The 27520-nt window shown below is 34.2% G+C and overlaps 1 protein-coding gene across 1 annotated transcript; it reads left to right on the top strand.

Annotated features, from left to right (window-relative positions):
- SLC6A14 (solute carrier family 6 member 14) lies at nt 1-26504 on the top strand. Its single transcript, XM_065915667.1, has 14 exons — nt 1-238; nt 1179-1344; nt 4316-4447; nt 5852-6016; nt 6837-6975; nt 8397-8529; nt 11464-11604; nt 16866-17094; nt 18842-18967; nt 20559-20677; nt 21206-21305; nt 21566-21675; nt 23889-24056; nt 25171-26504. Exons 1-14 carry the CDS (start codon nt 191-193, stop codon nt 25315-25317), a joined length of 1923 nt encoding a protein of 640 aa, XP_065771739.1. The 5' UTR covers nt 1-190; the 3' UTR covers nt 25318-26504.
- Nucleotides 26505-27520: the final 1016 nt, after the last annotated feature.

The raw sequence follows: 27520 nt of genomic DNA, 5'->3' as shown, positions 1-27520 counted from the left end.
TAGTCCCTTCCGGTAATTGACATGACAGGGCAACCAGGCGGGGGAGGAGGGAGCTTCCCTCCATAAATGGTCCCACCCCTGGGCAAGGTGGCTCACTCTGGCAGCTAGTGACCGGGGAGTGTGTATCCGTCACCAGTCAAGCTCGGCCAGACTGAGAGACAGGCGGAGCAGCCCAGGGAGCCAGTGAACCATGGACAAGTTGAAGTGTCTGAGCTTCTTCAAGTGCAGAAGGAAGGAGGTAGGAGTCTGTGAGCTGCGGACCTGTGGAGGGCTTGGGAAGGGAAAACTTAAAGAGAGGCAAATCTCAGTTTTTGCTCTCTTTGGCTATTCTGTTTACCACATTTCTGTTCAAATGCTTTCAAGTGTGACTGAGATGTCCCCATATAGGAGAGGAAACAGGACAGCTCTTACTCTGGTAGCTAGACGACCTAGGGTCGCCTCATCATCTGCCTTGGGTGTGCCCACCACCTTCTGTGTTCTGTCCCTATCTGGACTGTGTCCATAGGTTGAAGGGAAATAAGAAAATGACCTGACCTGAGGGAACCCTTCCCTCTTCTCTAAAGTGGAGAGAGTGCTGTTCCACCTGATGGGACATGAGAATTTGTCTGAATATTATTTTGTGGCTTTCAGAAAAGCACTGATTTTACTCTCCAAGATATGGAGAGGAACTCAAACTTCCCTGACAGTTCCAAACATCAAAACTATCAGCCAGTATGAAAAAGAGTCTATGATTTTTTTTTAAAGTGGAATCTATATTTGAAACTTTTTTTCAAAGAGCTCCTCCAATTTCAAGAGTGTTGATTTTATCTAATTCATCTTTAAGACTTTTGTACTTGAAATTTTATTTGCCCATCTTCATTTGCCTTTTATACTGGGTGCCACATGTAACCTTTTCACTAAAATTTGGATGATATAACCCAAAGAACTAGTGAAAATATCCATCTACAGAGTTTTTTTTTTTTTTTTTTTTTTTCATTTTAAAAGCAGCCATGCACAGAGGTGTCACTAGCTTTGGAAAACATTCTCTTTGGCTAGGTTTTTCAGGGTTCATTGCTCTCTATCTCTGCCTGTCTGTGTATGTCTTTCTCTCTTTCACTGTCACTCTATGAATTTTTGAAATTATGCTTCTGTTTAATTTTTAATAGAAAAATAAGCTGTTGATATTGTTCTTTTTCTAGAATGCTGAGGTTGCCCCCGAGAATCTTCATGTTAATGAAAATGATGAGAACCAGGAGCGTGGTAACTGGTCCAAAAAATCAGATTATCTTTTATCTATGGTTGGATATGCAGTGGGACTGGGGAACGTGTGGCGATTCCCCTATTTGACCTACAACAATGGCGGAGGTACTACCCACCCCCCAATTTATTTCCCCTTCAGTTTTAAGGGAGGTGCTCTATGGCCTCTGATGATATTTTAAGACCTAAGGAAAGGTATATGATAATATGGGTTAGCGGGAGGATGGGAAACGAGCATACTGCATTTTATTATTAGACCATGGTTTTCTAGCTCAAGTTAGAAAGCTGGTTTCATAAGATCTTCAGATATAAACTTGATAAAAGTTGCATATTTAGCACTTCTGATTTCTCATTTGAAATCCCATGCAATCTTTTTTTTTTTTCTTTCTTTTTTTTTTTTTCTTACTCTTCTTAATTTATACATGTTCCTATGATAATGTGTTCGGACTCAAGTTGTGTTTTGCCTAATTTATTGCTGAATCTAAGCAAAAGGCAGGGAATTCCCATTCTAATAAGAAATTCAAATAAACCATTTGCTTAAATAAAATAAGGCATTACATTTTGGAAACTTAAGTGTGGAAAGAACTGATTAAAAATTAATTAAAGGTTTTGTACTTTAAGCTGCAATATAAGTTACATATACTCCAAATTGGATTGACCAGGTAGAAGATCCTTCTAAAATGCAATAGAATTTAATTCAAGGCTAGGTGTTTAATTTCTATAAAACAGTATGGTTTATACCTCATAGATCACTAAAGAAGACTCAATTAGAACAAGGAGAAAAAAATAACTCTGAAGTGACACCCAAAAGGAAACAGAATGAATTGCACAATCCTCTAGTAATGTTGAAACAACTTTTCACTTACACCATATTTATTTACTTGTAATTACAAGTCCTATTAGAAGTGTAGAGGTGACATTCCCTTATATTTCAAAATTGGATACCAGTGAAACTATGCCACTGTAATTATTTTTCTTGGTACAATAGGATTTTGTGTGGTGATATTTCAATCTTACATTCCTTATTAATTGGTTATATTAAAACATTCATGTTGTCCTTCAGAGATTTAAGAAAGGAGCTCTGTTTATCAAACACTTGAAGTTTTGGTGCCATAAATTACCCTATCTAGAGCCAACATTGTTTAATCAAAAGTTTAGTATACATTTGAGCTGGAAGATGAGTCAGGAATCATATGTCCTAAGGTCAGTGTAGTAGAGAAAAGCATTCAGGTTCCTTTTCAGCCCCTTATGTTCAGGTTTAAATTAAGAAATACCCTGGGAGTTGATGTCATAAAGGGCCAGTACTTACTATAGATTTCTAGGAATTATATCAAACTAGGTTTAATATAGAATTTTTAAACTTAGCTGAAACAAAATGGCATTATTTTATTGTATGCTATTACCTCTCTCACTGTTTCCTCTAAAAATTAGCATATCATATTGGCTCTCATTTTTTAAAGATCACATCATTTGAGTAGTGAATGATCTAGTCTCTCTCAATTGCTTCTTTCTCTTTTTTGCCCAAGGGTAGAACAGGAACATGAAATTCAAATTTGTCAAATGTTAATAGATTATATTTAAACTTATGGTCAGGCTTAAAAGACTGTTGCTAAAATCTGGAATCATTTTTATCTTTAGGTGCTTTTTAACACTATAAGAAAGAGAAGTATCAGACTACCTTAGGGTCTAGGTCAGTAGTGTTAACAATTTGACCATTGATGATAACTTGACCAATTGATAATCTACCAGTTATGGTTGTTATTAATAATAATAATATAATGGGTGAAAAGCCATCTGTAAGAGTGAGGAAAATTGTTTTTTGTATGTGTCTAAAAACCTGTTTACACTGGGCTAGCAAAACATTGCATATTGTTTTTCAAACAGATATTTTGTATTACTTTTTCTTCATATTTACCATTGGTAGGAATTAAACTTCTATTAGTCATAGTAATGATGGTATGTACATTGCAACATCTGTAAAAACATATTTGTCCCTATGTTCTGGTGACTAGTGACTTGGATGTAACAAGTACTTTATTGTCTTATTTTTAGTAAAAAATATTTTTAGGGTTAGAAAAAAATGTAATCCCCAGGTATGATGTTACAGTATCATAATGGGAAAACTATATGAAGAAAAAATGTACATAATCCAACCCAAAGTCTATTTTACTCACTTATCTCCACATTTTCTTATTAAACAGTGTTAATTTAAGACTTCTAGAATACTTAAACAATAAATTTAATATTCTTCTACCAAAAATCTGGTCAAAGTTTTAATAAATTGTATGCCCTAAAAGTAGACAGAATAAACGTAAAATAATAAAAGGTTTAACAAAAAAACAAAAATGGGACTGAATAATCTAAATGTAGAATTGGTCCTTATGAAATTGAATGTTAATTCTGAATGCATCTTTAGGGTTCAAGATTCTTCTACCAAAAATAATGTTTCCTTTTAACACATGACTATGTGGAGAATAATGAACTTAACTGAAATAGCTTCTACTTTGAACCACATTTAACATTTAAACCCTAAGTCTTAAAAGCAGATTGTTTTTTTTTTTTCAAGGAGAGAGGAGGGAAACTAGCTTTGAACATATACTATGTGCCTGCCCATTTTGTGAAGTGTTTTCACATAGGCTCTGTGATTAAACCGTTACCACAAACTGATGAGTTGGCATCACTCTTCCCATTTATGAGGAACCCAAGATTGAGAGGTTAGATAAACTGCCCCAGGTCACATAACTAGTACATGATGAAGCCAGGATATAAACCTCGGTCTATCTGTCTCCAAAGCCTATGATCATTCAACTTCTTTGAATTGCTTTTTATAGGTTATTGTTTTTAATAATCACAACAACCTCATTAGGTAATACCAACATCCCCATTTCACGGATGAGGAATCCAAGGTTTAGAGAATCAACTACTTTCTCACAGATTTGAAGCCCAGACTCAGTTCTCTCTGACTCTACTATATCAGAGTGCTTTCAAAATGTTGTGTTGGCTGTCAAAGTGCCATCAAGATTTGGGCATATAATAGTACTTTGGTTCTTTTTTTTTTTTTTTTTTTTTCCTTTTCTAGGTGCCTTCTTGATACCATATGTGATTATGTTAGCCCTGGCTGGTTTACCTTTGTTCTTCTTAGAGTGCTCCTTGGGACAATTTTCTAGCTTAGGTCCAGTTTCAGTTTGGAGGATTCTTCCATTGTTTCAAGGTTAGTATTAAAATGTTTTCCTTATTGTGGTTATTGGTTTGTTCCTGCATATAGCTGTCCTCACTGTGTGGATGAAAGCATTTAACATTTGGACATGATGGCCCAGGTGGTAAAGAATCTGCCTGCAATGCAGGAAATGCAGGTTTGATCCCTGGGTCAGGAAAATCCCCAGGAGGAGGAAATGACACCCACTCCAGTATTCTTGCCTGGGAAATCCATGGACAGAGGAACCTCCGGGGTTATACAGTCCATAGGGCAGCAAAGAATTGGACACAATTGAGCAACTAACTTTCAAAGGCAGAGACATACATTGTTTTTTTATTTGTCACCATCAAATTTAGAAATCAAATGTTAATATGTATTTCTCTTTATCTTGGGCTGCAGATATGGTCAGGGTTAAGAAGGATATGAGGAAATTGTTATTATTTTCCTATTTTCACCTTTTGAATTCTCTTGGCAAACAGTCTTGTGCGTTAACTTTATGGCTCTGGCTTTTCTTCTACTTCGTGTGCGGATCTGTCTTCCTGCTTTTGCATATCTTTTACAATGCCTCATTCAGAAAAGTTGAAGGGCAGGTCACTATTTTTTTCTTGGATGATCCTAATGGAATAGGACACTGGGAACGTTTTTTTCTTTGAAAATGCTTTGATTGTTATTAAACATCAAACAACCTTTCTGTTTGAAGATTATATATCATTTTTGTTACATGCTAGCTGCTGAAAGCTACTTGTAAAAGTTTCAATGTAACATCAAAAATACATTTATAGTGAGGTGAAGAGACTATCATGCTGGAATACTAAGGAAGCTACCTCAAAAGTTAGTTTTAACACAGGAGTTATATTCAGTATGCTAAGCTGCATTTTGAAACTAGAGAGTTAAAGAAATTTCAGAAGTTTAAATTCAGATAATTACCAATTTACTGAATTTTCTTTAAATATACTTGTAGAAATGCTATACATTTTCCCCTTAGGACATTCATTCAGAGGCTTTATCTTCTATCTGTCAAAATGTTGGTTTATAGATGAAGATGGGAGTATTGGTCAGTGAATAGGATATGAGCTTGAATAGTTTTTTTTTTTTTTTAATAGTACCCACTCTGACAAGAATTTACAAACTTAATGAGTAACGAACATGGTTTTTCTTTCTGTGAATTCAGTGGCTTAATATAGATCTTTAATCTTAGCACCTTTTCCTGATCAACTCAAAATCTGTCTCAAAAAATCAATCATCAAAATAATTTTGAGAAGCTATTCAGACAGCAGTACTGTCTTCCACCCCTCCAATAAACAGAAAACATTGAAACAGTTTTCTCAGTTTAAAAGAGATTTTGTGGAAATTGAGAATGCAGCTGTATGAATTAGCAAAAGAAATTTCACTTATTTTTTTAATTGTTCTCTTTTCCAGGTGTGGGGATTACAATGGTCCTGATATCCCTTTTTGTGACAATCTATTATAATGTCATAATTGCCTATAGTCTTTACTACCTGTTTGCTTCTTTTCAACGTGAACTACCATGGTCAAAATGTTCTGTCAGTTGGGCTGATGGAAACTGTAGCAGATCACCTTTTGGTAAAATTCATTTATTTATTGTTAACTCTGAATCATTCATTCTTTTATATTTTCTAACAAGATTAAAGGCCTAAATCATTTCCTAACAAATTGAGGTTCAACTTTAAGTGAGCCACAGGTTACTGATGAAATCAGAATAAATCATGTATAACTTGAAAGTTGATTAATGCAATATGTTAATTTCTGAGGGCAGTCAGTAAAGCTAAACCACTACTTGGAGTACTTCTTGCAGACCTAGGTTTCGGGTGGCACAAGGAAGAAAATGGGAAAGTGGTAAGAGAGAAAATCACTGTTTATGATACATAGTAGTGTTCAGGAGATGGTGAGTATTGCTAGTCTTTGGAATAATGTAGCATCGATATTGTAGACTGTTACCACTGGGATTGGCTGTGTATGTTGGAGAATAAATTGATACAGATTTAACACTTCTTAGGAATTTAAAGGTGTCATTTATCTATATAGGTTAAATAAGTTCACATATGAAACTTTCCCTAGAGTACTGAATCCCAATTGAAATGACTATTACTCTACAGTTGTTGTTACTGTAAATATACTGTAAATATAATATACTGTAAATATAAAAACACATACTGTTTAAAAGGGCAGATATTTTCATACTCACTCTCAGCTTAGTAGTAGAGAAAATTTAAGTTGCTGAGTGTGCATGGCTTATTCCATTTGTGAGATTTCTACTCCACATTCAATAAATAACAATTTAGACAGTACCTTAAGTATTTCACCATTTAAACTTTATTTCCAGGAAAGCACTCTTCTAAAACTAAGTACATGTCTGTGTGTATTCTTTTTTTCTAATTTTTAGTGACACATTGTAATGTGAATACAAGCATAAATGAAATCTTCCAAGCGAATAAAAGCTGGGTAGACGCCAACAATCTTACCTGCATCAATGGAAGTGAAGTTTATCAGACAGGGCAGCTTCCCAGTGAACAGTATTGGAAGTGAGTACAGTACATTATCTACATCCTAAGCAGATGTTAGTAAAATTTTTTTATAAATAACAATAAAATATTGATCAGCTCTTTTCTTAACTCATATGAGCAAATTATACTTCATTTGACTCAAATGTTTATCCTGTGTGAATAGTAGTAGCCTGCAAAATTAGCCCATAGCTAATAGACTGTCATTCATAAGTTAGTTATTAAATGGGCACAAGGTCGTCAGTGATGATTTATATAGTGCTTATTATTGCTTTGAAGAAAAATATGCAATTTTTAGACTATAATGAGCAAGTTCTAATGATAAACAGTTGGGTGATGAATAATACTAGGGACAGAATTGTTATTTAAGGCTGAAATTCTTCATTGTTCATTTTGTTTATAGTTGTCGTTATATGACAAAATAGATGTTTGGGGTTATATTTGCTTTTATTAATTTTAAATGATGTCTTTAATCTCTTTACTGTATACCTGCTCTTTACTCTTATATAACTTCTTTGACTATTGCTGTAATGAAGTTTTCCTCATCTCCATGTTACTGCTCTGTGTGACCCTTTTAAAATTTGGCCCCTGAAATGTTCTAAACATCAAGCTAAGAAGTAAAATCCTATATCTATATATATCCCTAGTGGAAATCATGGAGTTTTACAGAAAGCCTTTGAAAAAGGTATAAAAATGGGACCATTTAGCCTTGATAATAACAGCAAGTATAATGAATTAGAGCTTCCCTGGCTCAGGTGGTAAAGAATCTGCCTGCAATGCAGGAGACTTGGGTTTGATCCCTGGGTCTATATTCAATCCCTGGGTCAGGAAGATACCCTGGAGAAAGGAATGGCAACCCACTCCAGTATTCTTGCCTGGAAAATCGCATGAAGAGAGGAACCTAGTGGGCTACAGTCCATGGGGTCGCAAAGAGTCAGACACGACTGAGTGACTAACACTATGATGAATACGAAAATATTTAATACAATTTAAAATGTCTTCTCTGTCATTTTAACTTGAGGGAAAAAATACCATAATGAGTAAAATAATCTGATGTAAGTTTAATTTTTTCCATAGAGGAGTTTTGAAATATTAGGGGAAAATCAGAGCTAAAGGAATGACTGGATCTTGTATTCTATGATTTGAAATTTTGGATTGGCTGCAGTTGACCAGAATGTTCTGAGTCTGACTTTTTACTGAATTATTTTTGCCTCTCCATACAACTGTATCAGTAAAAGCCTCATATGACATTGATGCCATATTAACATTAATAAATACTAATTAATAGTAGTATGAATATGTTGTATTAATATTAATAAATACAAATTAGTATGAGTATTAGTAAAATACTCATGAAGCTTCCCCTGTATGAAAGATATTATAAAATTCAATGTATTAAGATGAATGATTGTGTGTTAATCAAAGGACATATGTGTTTTCAGTAAAGTGGCACTCCAACGGTCAAGTGGACTGGATGAGACTGGAGTCATTGTTTGGTATTTAGCACTTTGTCTTCTTCTGGCTTGGCTCATAGTTGGAGCAGCACTATGTAAAGGAATAAAGTCTTCTGGAAAGGTAATTTAGAAAACACCTTAGACAGTGATGTTACTGTTTTCCAATTTCATTGTAGTTCATTGCCAAGTGGTATCAAATACATGTTTTTTTCTATCATGAGATCTTTCGAATGTGTGAAAAGTTTTCTAAGTAGGCAGCCTCACTCTAAGAAAATACATAACACTGCTATTATTAAAAATAAAACTAGCAAAAATTAGTACTAGATGTGTAATTTCTCTAAACTTGGACCCTTCTAGCTGATACAGCATTCTGAGGCTTGGGAGTATATTTTTAAAATTTCCATCCTATTATAATAAAGAAGCATCTTGAGTGAAATTATATGTTACAAGTTTTGGTTTGGAAAGTCTAGATCCCTGTTATATATGTTATATAGGGTAATAGTGTCAGTATTCCCATTATTCCATTGTTGGAGAGAGAAGGAAAAAAATAAAGCTATACAAGTGTTCTCTTAAAGCTTGCCAAAATTGACTCAGAACCCTCTTTCAGCAGAAAGTCCTCTTCTGAAAAACATTTCCCATGTCATTGTTTTATTTTTAAACTTTCAGAGAGCACTGAGGCAATATCAGAGGACAACATGAAATTTTCTCTGTGAGCAGCTGTACAATACCCAGAAAAATAAACATGTGTGTGTTTGTAACAACCAGACTGAAATTTCCATAAGGACAGAGAACAAGAATAACTGTGGATACGATCCTTGTGTTCCTGATACAATATCTAGCACAGTTACTGCTACATTGTAATAAGACACTGTTAAGATCACAAAAATACTGGGAACATCACAAAGTCAGTGGAAATTTTCCAAAACAATGTTGCGATTGTACATTTTTGAAACCCTTGGTTCCTTTTTGATGTTAATATTGAAAAATCCATGAAAATCCATTTACCCTGGCAATTAATTTTTACTGGTCTTGGGATTGTTTAAATCGTCTCCTTAGGCATATTACCAAACATAAGACATATATAGAGAAAAGAAACTATCCACATTAATGAAAAGCTAGCCTCAAAGGCAGTTTGCTCATCTGGAACCATGTGTTATCTAGGATACAAGCAGTTCACATGTATATACGTGTGCTCTCAAACACTCTTAATGGTAGCTTTAAGGATAATAATGTCAAGTGTCCAGTACTCACTTTAAAAACTTTCACAAGAGTTGGGCAACTACTAGATTTTCTTTCTTCTCTGGGATTGAGCATAGACTAACTACTTCAGTTAAAAGTTTACTTTTTAAACTACTTTAAAATCATTTTCTTTCCCACCTTAATGCACTAATTTACCAAGAGGTGATTTTCACTCCTATCAGACATTTGTTGTTTAGTCACCAAGTTGCATCTGACTTTTTGCAACCCCATGGACTTCAGCATGCCAGGTTTCCCTATTTTTCACTATCTTCCAGAGTTTGCTCAAACTCATGTCCATTGAGTCAGTGATGCCATCCACCATCTTATCCTTTGCCGCCCGCTTCACCTCCTCCCCTCAGTCTTTCCCAGCATCAGGGTCTTTTCCAATGAGTTGGCTTTTTGCATCAGGTGACCAAAGTATTGGAGCTTCAGTTTCAGTATCAGTCCTTCCAACGAATATTCAGGGTTGATTTCCTTTAGGATTGACTGGTTTGATCTCCTTGCTGTCCAAGGGACTCTCAAGAGTCTTCTCTAGCACCACAATTCAAAATCATCAATTCTTCATGCTCAGCTTTCTTTATGGTTGAACTCTCACATCCATACATGGCTACTGAAAAAACCATAGCTTTATCTATACAGACCTTTGTCGGTAAAGTGACATCTCTGCTTTTGAATACGCTGTCTAGGTTTGTCATAGCTTTTCTTCCTACGAGCAAACATCTTTTAATTTCATGGCTGCAGGCACCATCCACAGTGATTTTGGAGCCCAAGATGATAAAATCTGCCACTGTTTTCACTTTTCGTCCATCTGTTTGCCATGAAGTGATGGGACCGGATGCCATGATCTTCATTTTTTGAATGTTGAGTTTTAAGCCAGCTTTTTCACACTTCTCTTTCACTTTCATCAAGAGGTTCTTCAGTTCCTCTTCACTTTCTGCCATTAGAGTGGTATCATCTGCATATCTGAGGTTGTTGATATTTCTTCAGGCAATCTTTATTCCAGCTTGTACTTCATCCAACCTCGCATTTTGCATGATGTACTCTGAACAGAAGCTAAATAAGCAGAGCAACAATACACAGCCTTGACGTACACCTTTTCCAATTTTGAACCAGTCCATTGTTCCATGTCTGGTTCTGTTGCTTCTTGAGCTGCATACAGGTTTATCCGGAGGCAGGTAATGTGGTCTAGTATTCCATCTCTTTAAGAGTTTTCCACAATTTATTGTGATCCACACAGTCAGAGGCTTTAGTGTAGCCAGTGAAGCAGATATTTTTTTCTTGAAATCCTTTGCTTTTACTATTATGTAATAGATGTTGGCAATTTTTTTCTGGTTCCTCTGCCTTTTCTAAATCCAGCTTGTACATCTGAAAATTCTTGGATCATGTACTGTTGAAAGATAGCTTGAAGGATTTTTAACTTTACCTTGTTAGTATGTGAAATGAACACAATTGTATAGTAGTTTGAACTTCTGGATGTACAAGTTGGATTTGGAAAAGGTAGAGGAACCAGAGATGAAATTACCAACATTTACTAGGATACATTTAGGAAAGCACTCCATCTGGATTTCAAATAACCACTGCTGATATATTGTTTATTTACAACATAAACCTGGGAAACATTGCCACATATATCAGAGTGTTTTGAAAGTGGATCATTGGAAGAGTGGTGAAAACAGAAAGAGGAAATTATGCCAACTTTGGTATTATTATTATCAGACATTAATAAGCTAAACATTTCAACTGTCTAGTAACTTTGTTTGTATACAGTTATATACCATGAGTTTTAAAAATAATAACTTTTGGTTGTTCTTGGTAGGTGGTGTATTTTACAGCTCTTTTCCCCTATGTTGTCCTACTCATCCTGGTGATTCGAGGGGCAACTCTGGAAGGTGCAGCAAAAGGCATTTCATACTATATTGGAGCACAGTCAAATTTTGCAAAACTTAAGGATGCCGAGGTAAGACAATTCAGATTTCACATTATCTAAGGAGGTAAACCTTAAAAGTCAATACTGAAGATCTTTGATTACCTAGAGTGTTGTAATGTAATAGCTTGTAAAAGAATATGGAGTTAAAGTTATTAATGTTTCTGTCCACTAGGATGCCTGATTTTAAGTGTTTAACATGACACTAATGCTGTCTTATTGGAAGTGAGACAGTCATCTTTAGCAACAGGATTTTTAAAGTTATTTTATTCAAACTGATCCTATTTGACCAAAAGGATTTGGGGCTTATTAATTTGAAAAAGCATATTTCATGCATGAAATACCCACAAATTGATGACCCAGGTGGCACTAGTGGTAAAGAACCTGCCCGCTAATACAGGAAACATAAGGGACGTGAGTTCAATCCCTGGGTTGGGATGATCCCCTGGAGAAGGGCATGGCAACCCACTCCAGTATTCTTGCCTGAAGAATCCCATGGACAGAAGAGCCTGGTGGGCTACAGTCCATGAGGTTGCAAAGAGTCAGATACGACTGAAGTGACTTAGCATGCATGTAACTTACCAGATAAACGCGTAGTAGATTTAAAGATTACAGTTCATGGTTTAATGGTCTAATATAAACTTTGTCTTCAAAAGTTAATATTCTGAAGTTAAAACATAAAGTTTAAATGAAGAATTCCGTAAACAAAACTGTTACTTGTATACAAGACACATAAATATGTGCCATGAATATGAATTGGTAACCCTTTTTAATATTAGTCTGTCTTCAGATAATGGCTATGTGTATCATATGTACATAAAATCTTTTACAATTTTAACTGCAGAGGGAATTGCCAGTAAGTGTACTCCATCGACTTTCCTTCTATTGATACAGCATAATAACACTTTCACTTTTTTAGTAGTCATGTCACATTCTTAGAACACATTAAGCTTCTGGTCAGGCAAAATCCCACATTATATTAAAATCAAGAAACACTATAATATCATATTAGCAGTATTAGCCAAAATAGATATTAGCTTTAGCTTGCTATGGTACTCTTTGTGGAACTCATGCTACCTTTCAGCAGTTGCTATGTTCTAAATACTTACAATATGGATATTTAATTATTTTTTGTAGAATGTTTCTGATAACCAAGTCAAATTTATCAATTTTTAGTCATGGAAATCCATCCTTTACCTTTTTGAAAATTGAGAGGTCAGTCTCCAGCCTTTGGTTACCTTCTGTGTGTCCAAATCATTTTCACTCAGTAGTAATCACAAAAAAATCACTCTAAATCATTGATCTAAATTGATCACTCTAAATCATTTTAGAACTATTAACTTTTATTGTTTATATGTTGGAGATTAACATACTTTGATGTACCAAAGGCCACTGCTTGTTCTTCATTTTTCTTGGGCCTCACGTTTTTTAACCTTGTTTGTTAATCTCTTCCCAAGTAGAAGACCATTTTTGACGATGGATAAGAAATAAATAAAATGGAAGTTGGGATTCATCATCTTCTCTCTGTTAGGTTATTAAATAAGATATAATATGTTAATATACTTTGAAATGGTAAACTGTTATATAAATGAGCATACAAGTATTTTAATTATTGCTGTTATATAACACTAAATAATTGTAAAATGCAGCATTTTTCCTAAGAAATGGATCCTTCATTTTCTTTAAACCTCATAACTTTGAGCACAGTGGAAAAGCTCCTTTGATATTCTTCTAAGTGGCTTTTAAAGCCTCAGAAACCTAGACTTTATAGCTCTGTGCGACTATTCTGAAATTTTTATGTGACTAGTTTATACTGGTCTGTATTTTGGTGTCTCTATTATCTTTAGAACATCAGAGCTAAACCTAAAGTTCTATATGAAACATACAATTTAATTCTCCTACCTCCCCACCCCAACACAAACACTACCCTCACCCCTTCTTTGGGTTTGCTGGCAATGAACATTTTTTCTTAGATGTTTTTTATTCCTCTCCAATCTATATTCTAAGCATGCAATCACAAGTATGTATTTTTCCTTTTCTTTAAATATTTGAACTCTATTGATATCTCTAGGAGAGTAGAGAACCATACAAATTGATAGCTAGAGGGGTCTCCAGTGATTGTTTTACTAACTCCCTCATTCTACAGTGATAAAAGTTGAGACCCAGGAAGATTCACATTTAGTTAAATTTACATCACCTGTTTGTGCATCTTGAATTAAGATTTCCTAATCCCTAAACTTGGAGAAGGAAATGGCAACCCACTCCAGTATTCTTGCCTGGAGAAACCCAGGGACAGAGAAGCCTGGTGGGCTGCTGTCTATGGGGTTGCACAGAGTCGGACACGACTGAAGTGACTTAGCAGCAGCAGCAATCCCTAAACTAATAGTCTTCTATATAGCCATGAGATGGGTAGGTATAGAGATGATAAGTATGTTTGGAACTAGGCAGCCTAGTTATATCATTCATGGTAAGCATAGCATTCTTACACAACTGAGACCTGCCACACCACCTCCAGACCCCTTCACCCCACTTACATATGCATGCATAATGTATCAAGTCAAAGCAGCTGAGAGACTAACATAAAAGCATGTTCATCTCTTAATATTGGGTTGGCCAAAATGTTCATTTGGGTTGGCCAACCTGATATGTACAACTGCCTAAGAAATGAGTGCATCTTATTTTTCACATGATTTTCTTATCTTGTTGTTGTTGTTTAGTCACTAATCATGTCTGACTCTGTGTGACCCCATAGACTGTAGACTTCCAGGCTCTTCTGTCCATGGGATTTCTCAGGCAAGAATACTGGAGTGGGTTGCCATTTCCTTCTCCAGGGGATCTTCCCGACCCAGGGATCGAACCTGAGTCTCTTGCATATCCTGCACTGGCAGGCAGATTCTTTACTGCTGAGTCACCACTTAAATATAACCAATTGTTAAATGTATAAATGAAATAACCATGATCTAGCTGTCTATCTATGCATCTATCTACCCACCCATCTATTTATCCATCCATTTTACTTTCTACTGGCTTCCTGCCATTATAAAAGCAATTATAGTATAATAATCATCTAATATCAAGCTGAAGACCTAGTAAATATTTATTTACTCCTAACAACTTTATTTCTATTGATTTTGGAAATAGATTACATAACTTTCAAGGAGAAAATTATTGTTTTTAACTTCCACAAATGAAACTGAGTATCAGTTTATATTTCTTTTCCATAAAAACATAATAGCTATCATTGACTATCCTATTAATTACTTTGTAAATGTTATCTCATTTAATTCTCACATCATTCTTAGGACACATAGTTATTACTACTATTTTTATCATCATCATCTCCATTTTACACATGATGAAACAGGCTTGAAGATTTTAAATGAATCAAATTTAATGAAAGTGAGAGGTATTGGATTTAGACTTCATTCTTTTCGATTCCAGAGCTAGAACTGTTAAGTCACCATGTTAACATGGCCTGCCTTCCACTGACCAATCATATTTTCAGATGGACTAAAAACACACTTTTGCCTACATATATGCCAGTCCTATTATTTGAAGTCTCCATAATTAGATTTTTCTTCAGAGTAATGGTATATCTATAGAATTTCACTATTAAGATGGATTTACCTAGATTAGTTTCTAAGACTAATTATTGCCCTTTAGCAAAGACACAGGAGGGGTAAATTGTGAAAGGGGGAAAGATAAAGGGATTGAATTAGATGAAGAGTGTGAGCACTGCTTAAAGAGATGAGGCCAGCTACATGGGGCTCTAATCAAAACATGGAATGAGAGAACTGGATGATTGAAGGGATATCTAAATGTATCATCATCCTTTAAAAACTCCCTAGTATTATCCTTGTTAAGAATATGTTTTTGTTGTCCCCAAGTTGATATGTGGAGTAAACAGAATTCCAATCAAATTCCCAGCACAGTTTCCATAGAACCTGAAAATTTATTCTAAAATTTATGCAAAAAAGCAAGGCATTTCTTAAGAAATGAGGAAGACTTGTCCTACCAGGTGTGAAATGGTATTATAATGCTAATGCTAAAATAATAATGCTAAAATAATGCTTTTGCATAGGTATAGACATACAGACTCATGGAACAGAACAGTAATCTCAAAAACAGATTTGTGAACATATGGAACTTGATATGTGGCAGAGGTGGGGATACAGATCAATGGAAAAGGGATGAACTATCCAATTGATACAATTGATATCCAAACAATACAATGGATAATATCAATTATCTTCAATTGATATTTCATTTAGAAAACAATGTATTTGGATTTCTAATTTAATATCCATTAAATTCAATTTCAGGTGAATTAAACTTAAGGATAATAAGCAAAACTAAGTCTTTTAGAAGAAAATATAGGATAGTAGCTTTATGACCTTGGGCTAAGGATTCTTTTTTTCAGTCAGAGAAATCAAGGACAATTCGTAAAAATCAAAGATAGATACCTTCAGCTACATTAAAACAAAATCTTTGGTTCATCAAAGGACACAGTGTTAAGAGGGGGGAAAAAGCCACAAATTGGGAGAAAAAATTAAGATGTATAACAGATAAAGGATTAGAATCTGACTACATAAAGAATTCCTACAGATCAAATAAGACAAATAACCCAAACAAAACATTGGCAAAATATGTGAACAGGAATTCCACAGGAAAAAAAAAACTATAGAATATAAACAAATAAAAACATGTTAAGCCTTATAAATTATTTAAGGTTATCAACACTCTCATTTCACAGCCATTAGTTTGGACAGTATTCAAAATTCTGATTGATGTTGGCAAGGATGTGGGGGAGTGAGAACTCTCATACCATCTGGTGGGAGTGCAAACTGATACAACCACTTTGGAGAATAATTTGGCAATATTTAGTTGAATTGAAATTTCATATGGTTCAAATTGATAATGGATAAATCTCATATACTACTGAATGGAAAAAGCAGGTTGTATTAGTTTACATGCATTAAGATAACTTTTCTATAAACTCAAAAACATGCAAGGCTAAATGCCATATTGTTTAGGATAGTAAAAATATGAAGAAAACCAGAGAAATGATAAACACAGAAGTCAGGATAGCAGTTACCACTGAAGTTGGAAGTGTGATATAATCAGGAAGGAGCACAGGGAGGCTTTAATAGCCTAGCAACAGTTTATTTCTTAAGCTCAGTAGTGGGTATTTAGGTGTTTGTTTTGTTTTTATAAGTTATTCACCTATATATATGAAATATTTTATACAAATGAAAAATTAAGACTGTGTTTTTAAATATTATTTTCTTTTATAGGTTTGGAAAGATGCTGCCACACAGATATTTTATTCTCTGTCAGTTGCCTGGGGTGGTTTGGTTGCCTTATCATCTTACAATAAGTTCAAGAACAACTGCTACTCAGATGCCATTGTAGTTTGTGTGACAAATTGCCTTACTAGTGTGTTCGCTGGATTTGCTATTTTTTCTATATTGGGACACATGGCTCATATATCTGGAAAGGAAGTCACACAAGTTGTAAAATCAGGTATGTAGTGCTATATATAGCTTCTATATAGCTCATCTAAGAAACACTGATATACTTTATAGCAATTAAAGCACTCAAGATTTAGGGTATTGAGTTTTCTTTCTCATTTCATCTTAAATAACTTGGTTGTTTCAATCATATAATAATTCTTAGATGATCTGAGAAACAAGGCTACATTATAGAACAATTGTTTAAAGCTTTTTCCAAATTTTGTTTCGTGCTTAATATGGACTACTTACTGTTAATGTGAACTACTTACTGCACAATTGCAAGTATTAGGCATCACACTATGCATTTTACATTCATTATCTTCATGTGCGTGTATGTATATAATGACACATATATATACATGTGTATTAATATATATATGAATATGTGAAACTATATATGAAAATTAATCCATGTACAATTACACTATTAGATCTGATTTTTTTTAATTTTTAAAATGCACAAATGTCATATAGATTAAAACCCAACTGACTGAGTATACAGCTGTGTTCAGCTTTAAAGGAATCTGATTAATGAACGTCTTAACTTTAAAGACATTAACTAGAGATGCTTTAATTATCTGGCTTGGTGGCTCAGACGGTAAAGAATCCGCCTGCAATGCAAGAGACCCAGGTTCAATCCCTGGGTGGGGAAGATCCTCTCGAGAAGGGACAAGCTACCCAGTATTCTTGCCCAGAGAATTCCATGGATAGAGGATCCTGGCAGGCTACAGTCCATGCGGTCGCAAAGACACAACTAAGCGACTATCACTTTCACTTTTGAAGACTCTTAAGAACAGAAGTCTAGGGTTCTTTTAAGTTGGTTTTTCTTATTAAATTTCTATTTATTGTTAGTATCATTTGGTGAAGAGATTGATGAATGAGAATAGAATGTTGGAACTAGAAAGGACTTTGAAGATCACATAGTGTCCAGCTCCTCATTTACAGAGGATGGGACTGAGCATAGAAATGTTATGTCTTGCAGAAGATCAAATAATTAGGAAGTGATAGAGCCTAGGCTAGAAGTGAATTCTCCTGAAGTCTAGGCCAGTCCCCTGGGAGGTTGGAGACACTTAAAATACTTAAACTAAGTATCATATAATATGATTTAAAAAATGTTAACAAGTGTCTTTAAAGGCAACATACATCAAATAGAAAATAAGATTCAATTTATAGTTTTATTACATACAATCTTTCAGGTGTCCATATAATAATTTAAATGGCACTAAAACTATACCTGTTATCTTGTATTAACCTATAATGGAGTATAATGTGCAAAAATACAGAATCACTATGTTGTATACCAAAACTAACAGTATATTGTTGTAAATCAATTATACTTCAATAAAAAATAAGTTGGCACTACACAGCTGTGAAATGTACAGTGAAAAAAATAAATGACACTACATATTGTGACATTGGGTAAACATTGGAAAGAGAGTTGACTGGAGTTTAAGACAGCTGCTCTTCATTAATTAAAAAAATAAAATCAGCTAAACATCAGTGATATAGTTAAGATTTCTTATGTGGGAAAAGTACTATTTACAAAATTTATCTCACTAGCTTAATTTATAACACGTTTACATTATCATATTATAGAACAACCTACATAAACACTTTTAAAAAGTGATAGTGAAACAGTTGCTAAAGAATGTATATTATCCATTGGCTTGCCAAATTGAGATTTTTCTAGTATCTTACATTGAAAAATGTTCAAATATGTGAATTTCTTTAATTTGCATTCCATTAATTTTTCCTAGGTTTTGATTTGGCATTCATTGCCTATCCAGAAGCTTTAGCTCAACTCCCAGGTGGGCCATTTTGGTCCGTATTATTTTTTTTCATGCTTTTGACTTTGGGTCTTGACTCTCAGTTCGCTTCCATTGGTAAGTAATACTCCCAATGTTAACATATCCCTCTCATATTTTACTCTACTTCAAAACATTATTTTCTTACCCTTGTTGCCCCCGTCTAGTTTTTACTCTCAGAATGATTTTTCTGAAAATTCTTTTTAACTTAAATTTTAAATATGGAAAAATACAACATATTCATGTATCAGATACTCAAAAAGAACAGACATTAATATTTTATGTTTGCTTCAGACATTTTTTTTAGAAAAATAAACTGTTACAGATAAATTTGAAGTCCTTTATGTTTCTCTGCCTAATACAATTCACATTTCTTCCTTCCTAGAAAGCAACTGTCACCATGGATTATATAAATTATTTGTGTACATTTTATATGTATCCATAAATAAGATAGAATTTTTAAATTTCACATAAATGGGAAGTTTCATAGCATACATACCATTCTGACAGTTGCTCTTTATATGTATTATGAATCCATGTTGATACACAGACATGTGTTAATTGCTCAGTCATGTCTGACTCTTTGCTACACTTTGTGCATGGACTTAGCCTGCCAGGCTACTCTGTACATAGAATTCTCCAGGCAAGAATACTGGAGTGGGTAGCCATTCACTTCTCCAGGGGCTCTTCCCAACCCAGGGATTGAACCTGAGTCTCCTGCATTGCAGGCAAATTCTTTACCATCTGAGTCACCAAGTTAATTCACAATCTGTTACCATAATTATGGGCATTTGGATTATTTACAATTTTTTAAAATTATTTTAATTGGAGGCTAATTACAATATTGTAGTGGTTACACGCACTGCTGCAGTAATTATTCTTACATATGGTTCTCTTTACACATAGGAATTTTCCCTAGGGTTCAGTTCAGTTCAGTTCAGTCACTCAGTCGTGTCCGACTCTTTGTGACCCCAAGAACTGCATCACACCAGGCCTCCCTATCTATCACCAATATTCGGAGTCCACCCAAACACATGTTCATTGAGTCAGTGATGCCATCCAACCATCTCATCCTCTGTCATCCCCTTCTCCTCCTGCCCTAGGGTACACAACTAAAAATTCTGAAACAGTGTTTGTCATATCACACTGTAACATTTTAATAATTTATAGGATAAAATCCAGCCTCCTCCAGTTGACTTTCAAAGCCCTCCAAAAATTTCAAACATGTTTCTTAATCTTTTACTCATATATCCTTGTACTTTTAGCCAGTACCTTGTTTCATGAACATATTTACTTCTTAAAAACCTAGAAGGCCTTTCTGTCTCCATGTGAATTCACCTTATTTAAAAGTTCTACTAAAATTCTTCCTTTCCTATAACCCTCTTTCAACATCTTCAGCCCTCAGGGAACTATTACCTTATAATTGCTACCAATGAAAAACCTTACAAAACAGACCAAAAACAACAAATAGAGTTGTATTTGATTTCTTTTTATCAGAACTGATAAGTGGTGACTGCCAAGAGAAAGGACCCTATGGATTTTTAAAAGCAAGAAGTTGGGCCCAGAGTATATTCTCAACATATATTTGTAAATTTTATTAATAGAAGTTGATTTCTATGATTAAAATTATTGGCAAATGAGTTTACATGTCATTTTTTTCCTTCTGAAGAAACAATTACCACGACAATTCAAGATTTATTTCCCAAAGTGATGAAGAAAATGAGGGCTCCCATAACTTTGGGTTGCTGCTTGGTTTTGTTTTTCCTTGGCCTCATCTGTGTGACTCAGGTATACTACAGTATTTTTTCATAGACAAAATATTAGTTGGAATGTACTTTATAATCTAAATGAGGAAGCCATGGTTTAAGAGTATGTTTAGTACAGACTTCAAGATTTTCTGAGTTTTAACCCAGATTCTTTTCCCATCATAACACAATTTCAATAGCATGTATAATTTGGCAGGGGGAACCCAATAGTGGACAATTTCCCCAATTACAATAGTTACAGACTTTGAACATAGGCTGTATTTCTTGGCAGCTACAAAAGAGCACACTACCTTTCAATTTCATAATTAACTATTCTAAATGCTTATTTTTTTTATAGGGACTCAGTATAGAATAAAAGGTACAGCCTGTTTGAGATATTTAAAGCCCAATTTGTGTTTACATTTGAAACATTCCCCTTTTATATTTTGGCAGAGGTGAAACCAAGGAGCATATGTTAAAATCAAATTAGTAGATTCAATCTGAGTACCTCATCAATCATAAAAGTAATTAAAACTATATTTAAAAGTAACTGACTTTTTTTTTTTGGTAGGCTGGAATATACTGGGTTAATCTGATTGACCACTTCTGTGCTGGATGGGGCATTTTGATTGCAGCTATACTGGAAATAATAGGAGTCATCTGGATTTATGGTAAATAGTGACTACAGAATTATCTACACATTTTATTAAAATGACTTAGTTTTATTCCTTTTCATTATGTCTACTATAATAACTAAGTATAATATACTGGGCAAAAATTTCTTATGAATAAAATGTAGTTAAAGGCATTATATGCTTCATTGCTATAGTACAGGAAAATGTTTAGACATAGAAAGATAACTTAGAGCCAGAATGATTAATGAATGAAAGTGTGAGTAAGGGCTGAATGCACTCTTTATTGCTGTTTTTAGGAGGGAACAGGTTTATTGACGATATAGAAATGATGATTGGAGCAAAAAGGTGGATATTCTGGCTATGGTGGAGAACTTGCTGGTTTGTCATTACGCCTATCCTTTTAATGGTAAGTATTAACATGCCATGAATCTGGTATCAATAATATATATATTTAAACATTTATAAGATAAACTTGACTTATTTACATTAAATACAATAAAGCAAATTAATATCATTTTAAAATAAATGATTTTCAACTTTTCATGACTGGTGTCTCCAAGTGACTGAAATTACAGTGCCTTTCTTTGTCGCATTATTTCTGAGGCCATAGGCTTAAACATTTATCATTTGAGACTTAAAGGTATCCTAAAAAGTATCTAGGACAAGATACTTAAAATTTTTCAATACAATAAATTTTTAAAAATGAGTCATTTGCTCATTCCTTAAAAAATATGCTGAGCCACGTAAAATGTTCTTAACCTCTCTGTTTAAGACCCAGTCTCCACCTTCAAGGAATCCAATCTAAATATACTAATTGCTAAAAAACAATACTCAGTTATTAATTCATATTTTTTATGGAAAGTAGTATCTGAAATTATGAAAACTCACGTGTGTCAACAAAGGCAATAGTTTATGTTAAAAATTAGTGCGATTTAGGAGCTGAAGGAAGAAGGACATGGCAACCCACTCCAGTATTCTTGCCTAGAGAATCCCGTGGACAGAGAAGCCTGGTGGGCTGCTGTCCATGGGGTCACACAGAGTCGGACACGACTGAAGCGACTTAGCATGCATGCATGTATTGAAGAAGGAAATGGCAACCCACTCCAGTATTCTTGCCTGGAAAATCCAGGGAAAGAGGAGCCTCGTGGGCTGCCGTCTATGGGGTCGCTCAGAGTCGAAAACGACTGGAGCGACTTAGGAGCAGCAGGAGCAGCAGGAGCTGAAGGAAAGCAAAAAATAATTTTAAATAACAGTTCAGGACAGTAGAAGGCTGAATGCCAAGTAAATACTTTATGGGATAGAAAATTACTATGCACTAGAGATAATAGTGGGGGTGGGGCAGGGGGAAACTTTATTGAGGATGAGTTTTGGTTCTCATTGCCTCCATGCTTCAATGATTTTCCTAGGAAAGGGTATTATGTAATTTGATCTACACTTTATTTTAGAGGGTGTTTTTACTATTTGGCTTTGACAGTGCTACTAAATATTGTTTTCCTCATTTGACAAGTTTCCATAATAAAATAAGCCCTTTATCAACTTAGAAGATCTAACTAGACATTTTAGCCAGCTAATTTCATTGATTTCTAGGTTTGACAACTCGATTTACTTTAAAATGCAAAGGTATTAGATGTTAAATGATATACATTATCATCTATTTTGTATAAAATCATACATATTAGACTCCACTATCCCTCATCCATTCTCTTGCAATTATATGAAATTATGGTAATTGTGAAATAAACTTAGTGTAATGAAATTAAAGGAATTTTGGGGTTTTGTTCATTTTGTTTGCTTTACAGATTTCTATATAATTAGTTTTAATGCTGCAACAGTCTAGTAGGGTTTTTTAAAAATACTTTTTAAAAAACTTGGCCTTAAAATGTTTTTATCTTTAAGATTCACTGTGTTACCCAAACATTTTTTTTTTTTCAATAAGAAAGTGCTTTGGTAACTATGTACCCATGTGTGAATGCCTGTACGTTTTGGGTGTGGAGTAAGGGGTACTCTGTGTAGTGGGAAATAAATAGAAACTACTGATAAGCAAGGCACAAAGCATGTTCACTAAAATGTATTTTATATTCTCATTGAACTAACTGATATGCTGGCTAGCTTACAGGACAGAACGCTAAGTCACTTCAGTCATGTCCAACTCTTTGCAACCCCATGGACTATAGCCCACCAGGCTCCTCTGCCCATGGAATTCTCCAAGCAAGAATACTGGAGTGGGTTGCCATATTTCTTCCTCCAGATAGCACAGAATAAAATCATGCTATTATAAGTGAAAGTTAAAAGTTCAATAATATAAATCTCAGATACTATTTTACTTTCAACAGATATATTTTATGGTAAAGTATTTTACTGAAATGTGTGTTGTACAAGTATCTGTATCAATGCTAATTTTTGTAAGACAAATACAAGTTATTTAGATTGGTTCATTTAGAATTTGATTTTCTGGCTATTTACCAGATTATCTCACCTTGAATGTATTTTCATCTTAATTGTTTTTGATAAATTATTTCTAAGAAATGGAATACAACTGCTAATAATTAGTACAACTGAAACCATTAATGCAATAAAGTCTAATCTTTACCATTTTCTTTTCATATTTTACTTTCACAGTCAATCTTGATCTGGTCAGTGATACAGTTTCGTAGACCTAAGTATGGTCAAATTCCATACCCTAACTGGGGAGTTGCTCTAGGCTGGTGTATGATTACTTTCTGTATTATCTGGATTCCAATCATGGCTATCATAAACATAATTCAAGCTAAAGGAAACATCTTTCAAGTAAGCATGTTAATATTATTTATACTTTATAATATAAAGTACTTATGATCAAAATGAAGGTTATGAGATTCTGAACATGAGATTTTGAACATGAGATCAAATTAATCACTATTCCCCTCAGGTAACTTTTATACCTGATACAATTTACCTATTACTATGTGCATAACATTGTGTTATACTGGATGTATATTTTTGTGTCTCCATGTACTAGACTATAAGCTTAAGAAGGGGTCTTGTCTTGATTGATATCATATTCTCAAGCCCTATTAAAATGCTTAGCACATAAAAGTTATGGTATCTTGGTGCTAGGGGTAAAGAACCTGCCTGCCAATGCAGGAGACATGAAGCATGGGTTTTATCCCTGGAGAAGGAAGCGGCAACCCACTCCAGTATTCTTGCCTGGAGAATCCTATGGATAGAAGAGCCTGGCGGACTACAGTGCATAGGGTTGCAAAAGAGTTGGGACACGACTGAGCAACTGGATTGAACTGAGATGACACAAAGCAACTGACCTTTTTCCTTTATAATTTTCACCTTTAAAATTTCATCTGGTTGTAATACATACTATAATAGCATGTTAGAAATGGAAAAAAGTCTGGTAAATGACCTTGAACCCAATCTAGACCCTGAGTTATCCCTCTTTCATGGAGGCCTGAGGGAATGGAGTTGATTATGATATCTCAGTAGGACAATGTCTAGGTAGGCTCAGAAGTCAGACTGGATTCAAGATTTAGGTCATTGTTTAGTGGATCTAGATGAATGGCTTTACCCTTTGATTCTTGAAACTTCCCAGTCATACACTGGTTTAGATCCTAACCTAACCCTTACTCTAAAGCCAGGATAGAAATTCAATCAAAGTATGTGAAGTGATACTGTTGCTTGAATGGGTTCACACACTTCCTTTTGAGCTCATTTACATACTCAGTTATTTTGACTTTGTAGTTAATACAGTTCTATTAACAATTGGTTAAATTTGAGTATCTTTTTTTTCTGTAGACAATTAAGAATTTAGATGATCACTTTTTTACTTTTCTATATTCTTATTTCATTTTGGTTAGCAAGAAGACATAACACTCTATAATAATTTTTTTTTTTTTTTTTTTTTGCTTCTCAGCGCATTGCAACCTGCTGCAGACCAGCTGCTAACTGGGGGCCATATCTGGAAAAACATCGTGGGGAAAGATATGAGAACATGGTAGATTCTAAAAAAGAGACTAACCATGAAATACCTAATATTAGTGACAGTAGAAAACCAGAATGAGATCTATGAGCTTTCCAATTTCAACAGGAATGTAATACAAAAATGTGAATCTACTAATGCTTAGCAATGTAATTTATCTGTTAACACATACATAGCTGCCTCTACTTCACAATAAAAATTTTGTATCACTACAATATTTTTCTAATATACTGAAGGCTTTATTTTGAGCTGGTTATTTAGAAAATAGTTATATTTTCTATTATAAAAGTTTTTAAATACTATTTGCTTATATTTCTTAGTACACAATGTTTCTTTTCCATAAAGCTGGGGAAAATAAATATATTTAAAAGAAAGTTGTAAAATTGAAAATTAGAAATGCCATACATATATGTATATATGGAAAAAATGAACTATTTATATGAAGACTATTGCTTAATATCTTTGATTCGTGTCTAAAAACTTCATGCCTTCATAGTTCACTATTTTAAGGTGAACTTGGTAGTTATATTCTTTATTTACAAATAGAGAAATAAGACAGAAAACTATGGCCAGTAAGTGATAAATCTAGAAAATGGAATCTAGAAGCTTTGATTATTTCTTTCCTCATAAAATGTGTTCTGTAGGTTATGGGTGGAAGAAAAACATGACTCATCTAATTTCTACTGTGTTTCACAAAATTTAAAGTAGTTCATTATACACCCTGAAGTCTAATTTCAAATAGAACATGGAACAAAATACTAATGAGGAAATGACTTCTATCAAATCTAAGATCTTATGATTATAATATATAGTTAATAGATAAGTAGAATGATTGTTTTACTTGAATAAGTTACTATTTACAGGTGATAACTTATTTACATACTTATGGGAGATAAACTTGTGAAACTTGTCAAGAATGAGGGCGGCCAAGCTAGAAAGTCCTATGTGCCAATTTCTTTTCAAAAGATAATGAAAACATCATATCACTAATAGATTTATACACTGATTATATATCATTTACAGCTGGTTTAACATCACAATCTAGGATTACCTAACTATGCAAGAAGCTTTTCAGTTATTCTTAAGGTTCTTAACATGGGCTTCAGAGACTGTATGAGGTTGAAATTACATGTAATATTTTTCTACATGTTATGTGTATATGCATTTTTTCTACTGCGAGAGTCCCTATTTTTCATCGGAATATCAAAAGAAATCTGTGACTCTGAAATATGTTTAAGAACCACATACACTACCGCTGGCTTTTTGTTCTTGTCAAATGATGAATAAAAGAATAAATTTAAGCATTAATTTCTTATATATTTTAAATTCCTTTTCCTTTTGATTGAAGATTAAATGAGTAAGGGATTAAGGTTTTCCTTTAATTTATACTGGTAACTTATTTGGGGGCAGGGGGTATGAAGTTAGGTAGATAGGTAGGCCTGTAATTCAACAATCTCAGTGAATTATGTGCATATATATGATCAACTTGTGTTAGATATTTTGAGGATTTTCTTTGAGGCTTCCCTGGTAGTTCAGATGGTAAAGCATTTGCCTGCAATGCAGGAGACCTGGGTTCAATCCCTGGGTCAAGAAGATCCCCTGGAGAGGGGAATGGCTACACACTCCAGTATTCTTGCCTGAAGAATTCCATGGACAGAGGAGCCTGGTGGGCTACAGTCCACGGGGTTGCAAAGAGTTGGACATGACTGAGCAACTAACATACACATAAGATGAGCTTGTGTTAGATATTCTGAGGGTTTTCTTTGAGGGTAGGTCAAATGCTGTTAGTGACTGTCAACAGATTACTAGATTTTATAAAATATTTAAAATAGATTGCTAAATACAGCATATAAATACTTTAATTTTAAGCCACATTACATACATTCTACCATTATTATATTTTGGTGCTATTTGAGGTGTGGATTTTTCACCAAATAAAAAAATACATATAATTTTCTACAGGTGACTTGCAATTCAGGGAAGGTTTAGGCACACTTCTAATGAAATATCTAATTATTAGCAGAGGTGGTGCTGGAAAAGTAGTCTACTTCAATAGCTGACTATGAAGAGTAGTTAAGAGTTTCTGTGACTATCTTTACAAGTATGTAAAGCACAGATCTTAACAGAGTCCCTGGCACATTTTAGGGTGCTCAATGATAGCTCTTAGTATTATTACACAGATTCAATAGTGTTAGACTATTCTGCATAATGGAAAAAAGTTCCATCAAATCTCATTAACTTTAATGCAAACTTGGAGACATTTACAGCATTGTAAACCATTAGA

Source organism: Muntiacus reevesi, chromosome X (genome assembly GCF_963930625.1).
Source record: "Muntiacus reevesi chromosome X, mMunRee1.1, whole genome shotgun sequence".
Taxonomy (NCBI): Eukaryota; Metazoa; Chordata; class Mammalia; order Artiodactyla; family Cervidae; genus Muntiacus; species Muntiacus reevesi.
Note: the sequence above shows the minus strand (reverse complement) of the source record. Positions and strands in the feature narration are given on the sequence as shown.

Coding starts and splice junctions, on each gene's coding strand:
- SLC6A14 (XM_065915667.1), top strand. CDS start 191: ATGGACAAGTTGAAGTGTCTGAGCTTCTTCAAGTGCAGAAGGAAGGAG. Junction 4,448..5,851: donor GATTCTTCCATTGTTTCAAG/GTTAGTATTAAA, acceptor TCTCTTTTCCAG/GTGTGGGGATTACAATGGTC. Junction 21,306..21,565: donor AGGAGTCATCTGGATTTATG/GTAAATAGTGAC, acceptor TGCTGTTTTTAG/GAGGGAACAGGTTTATTGAC.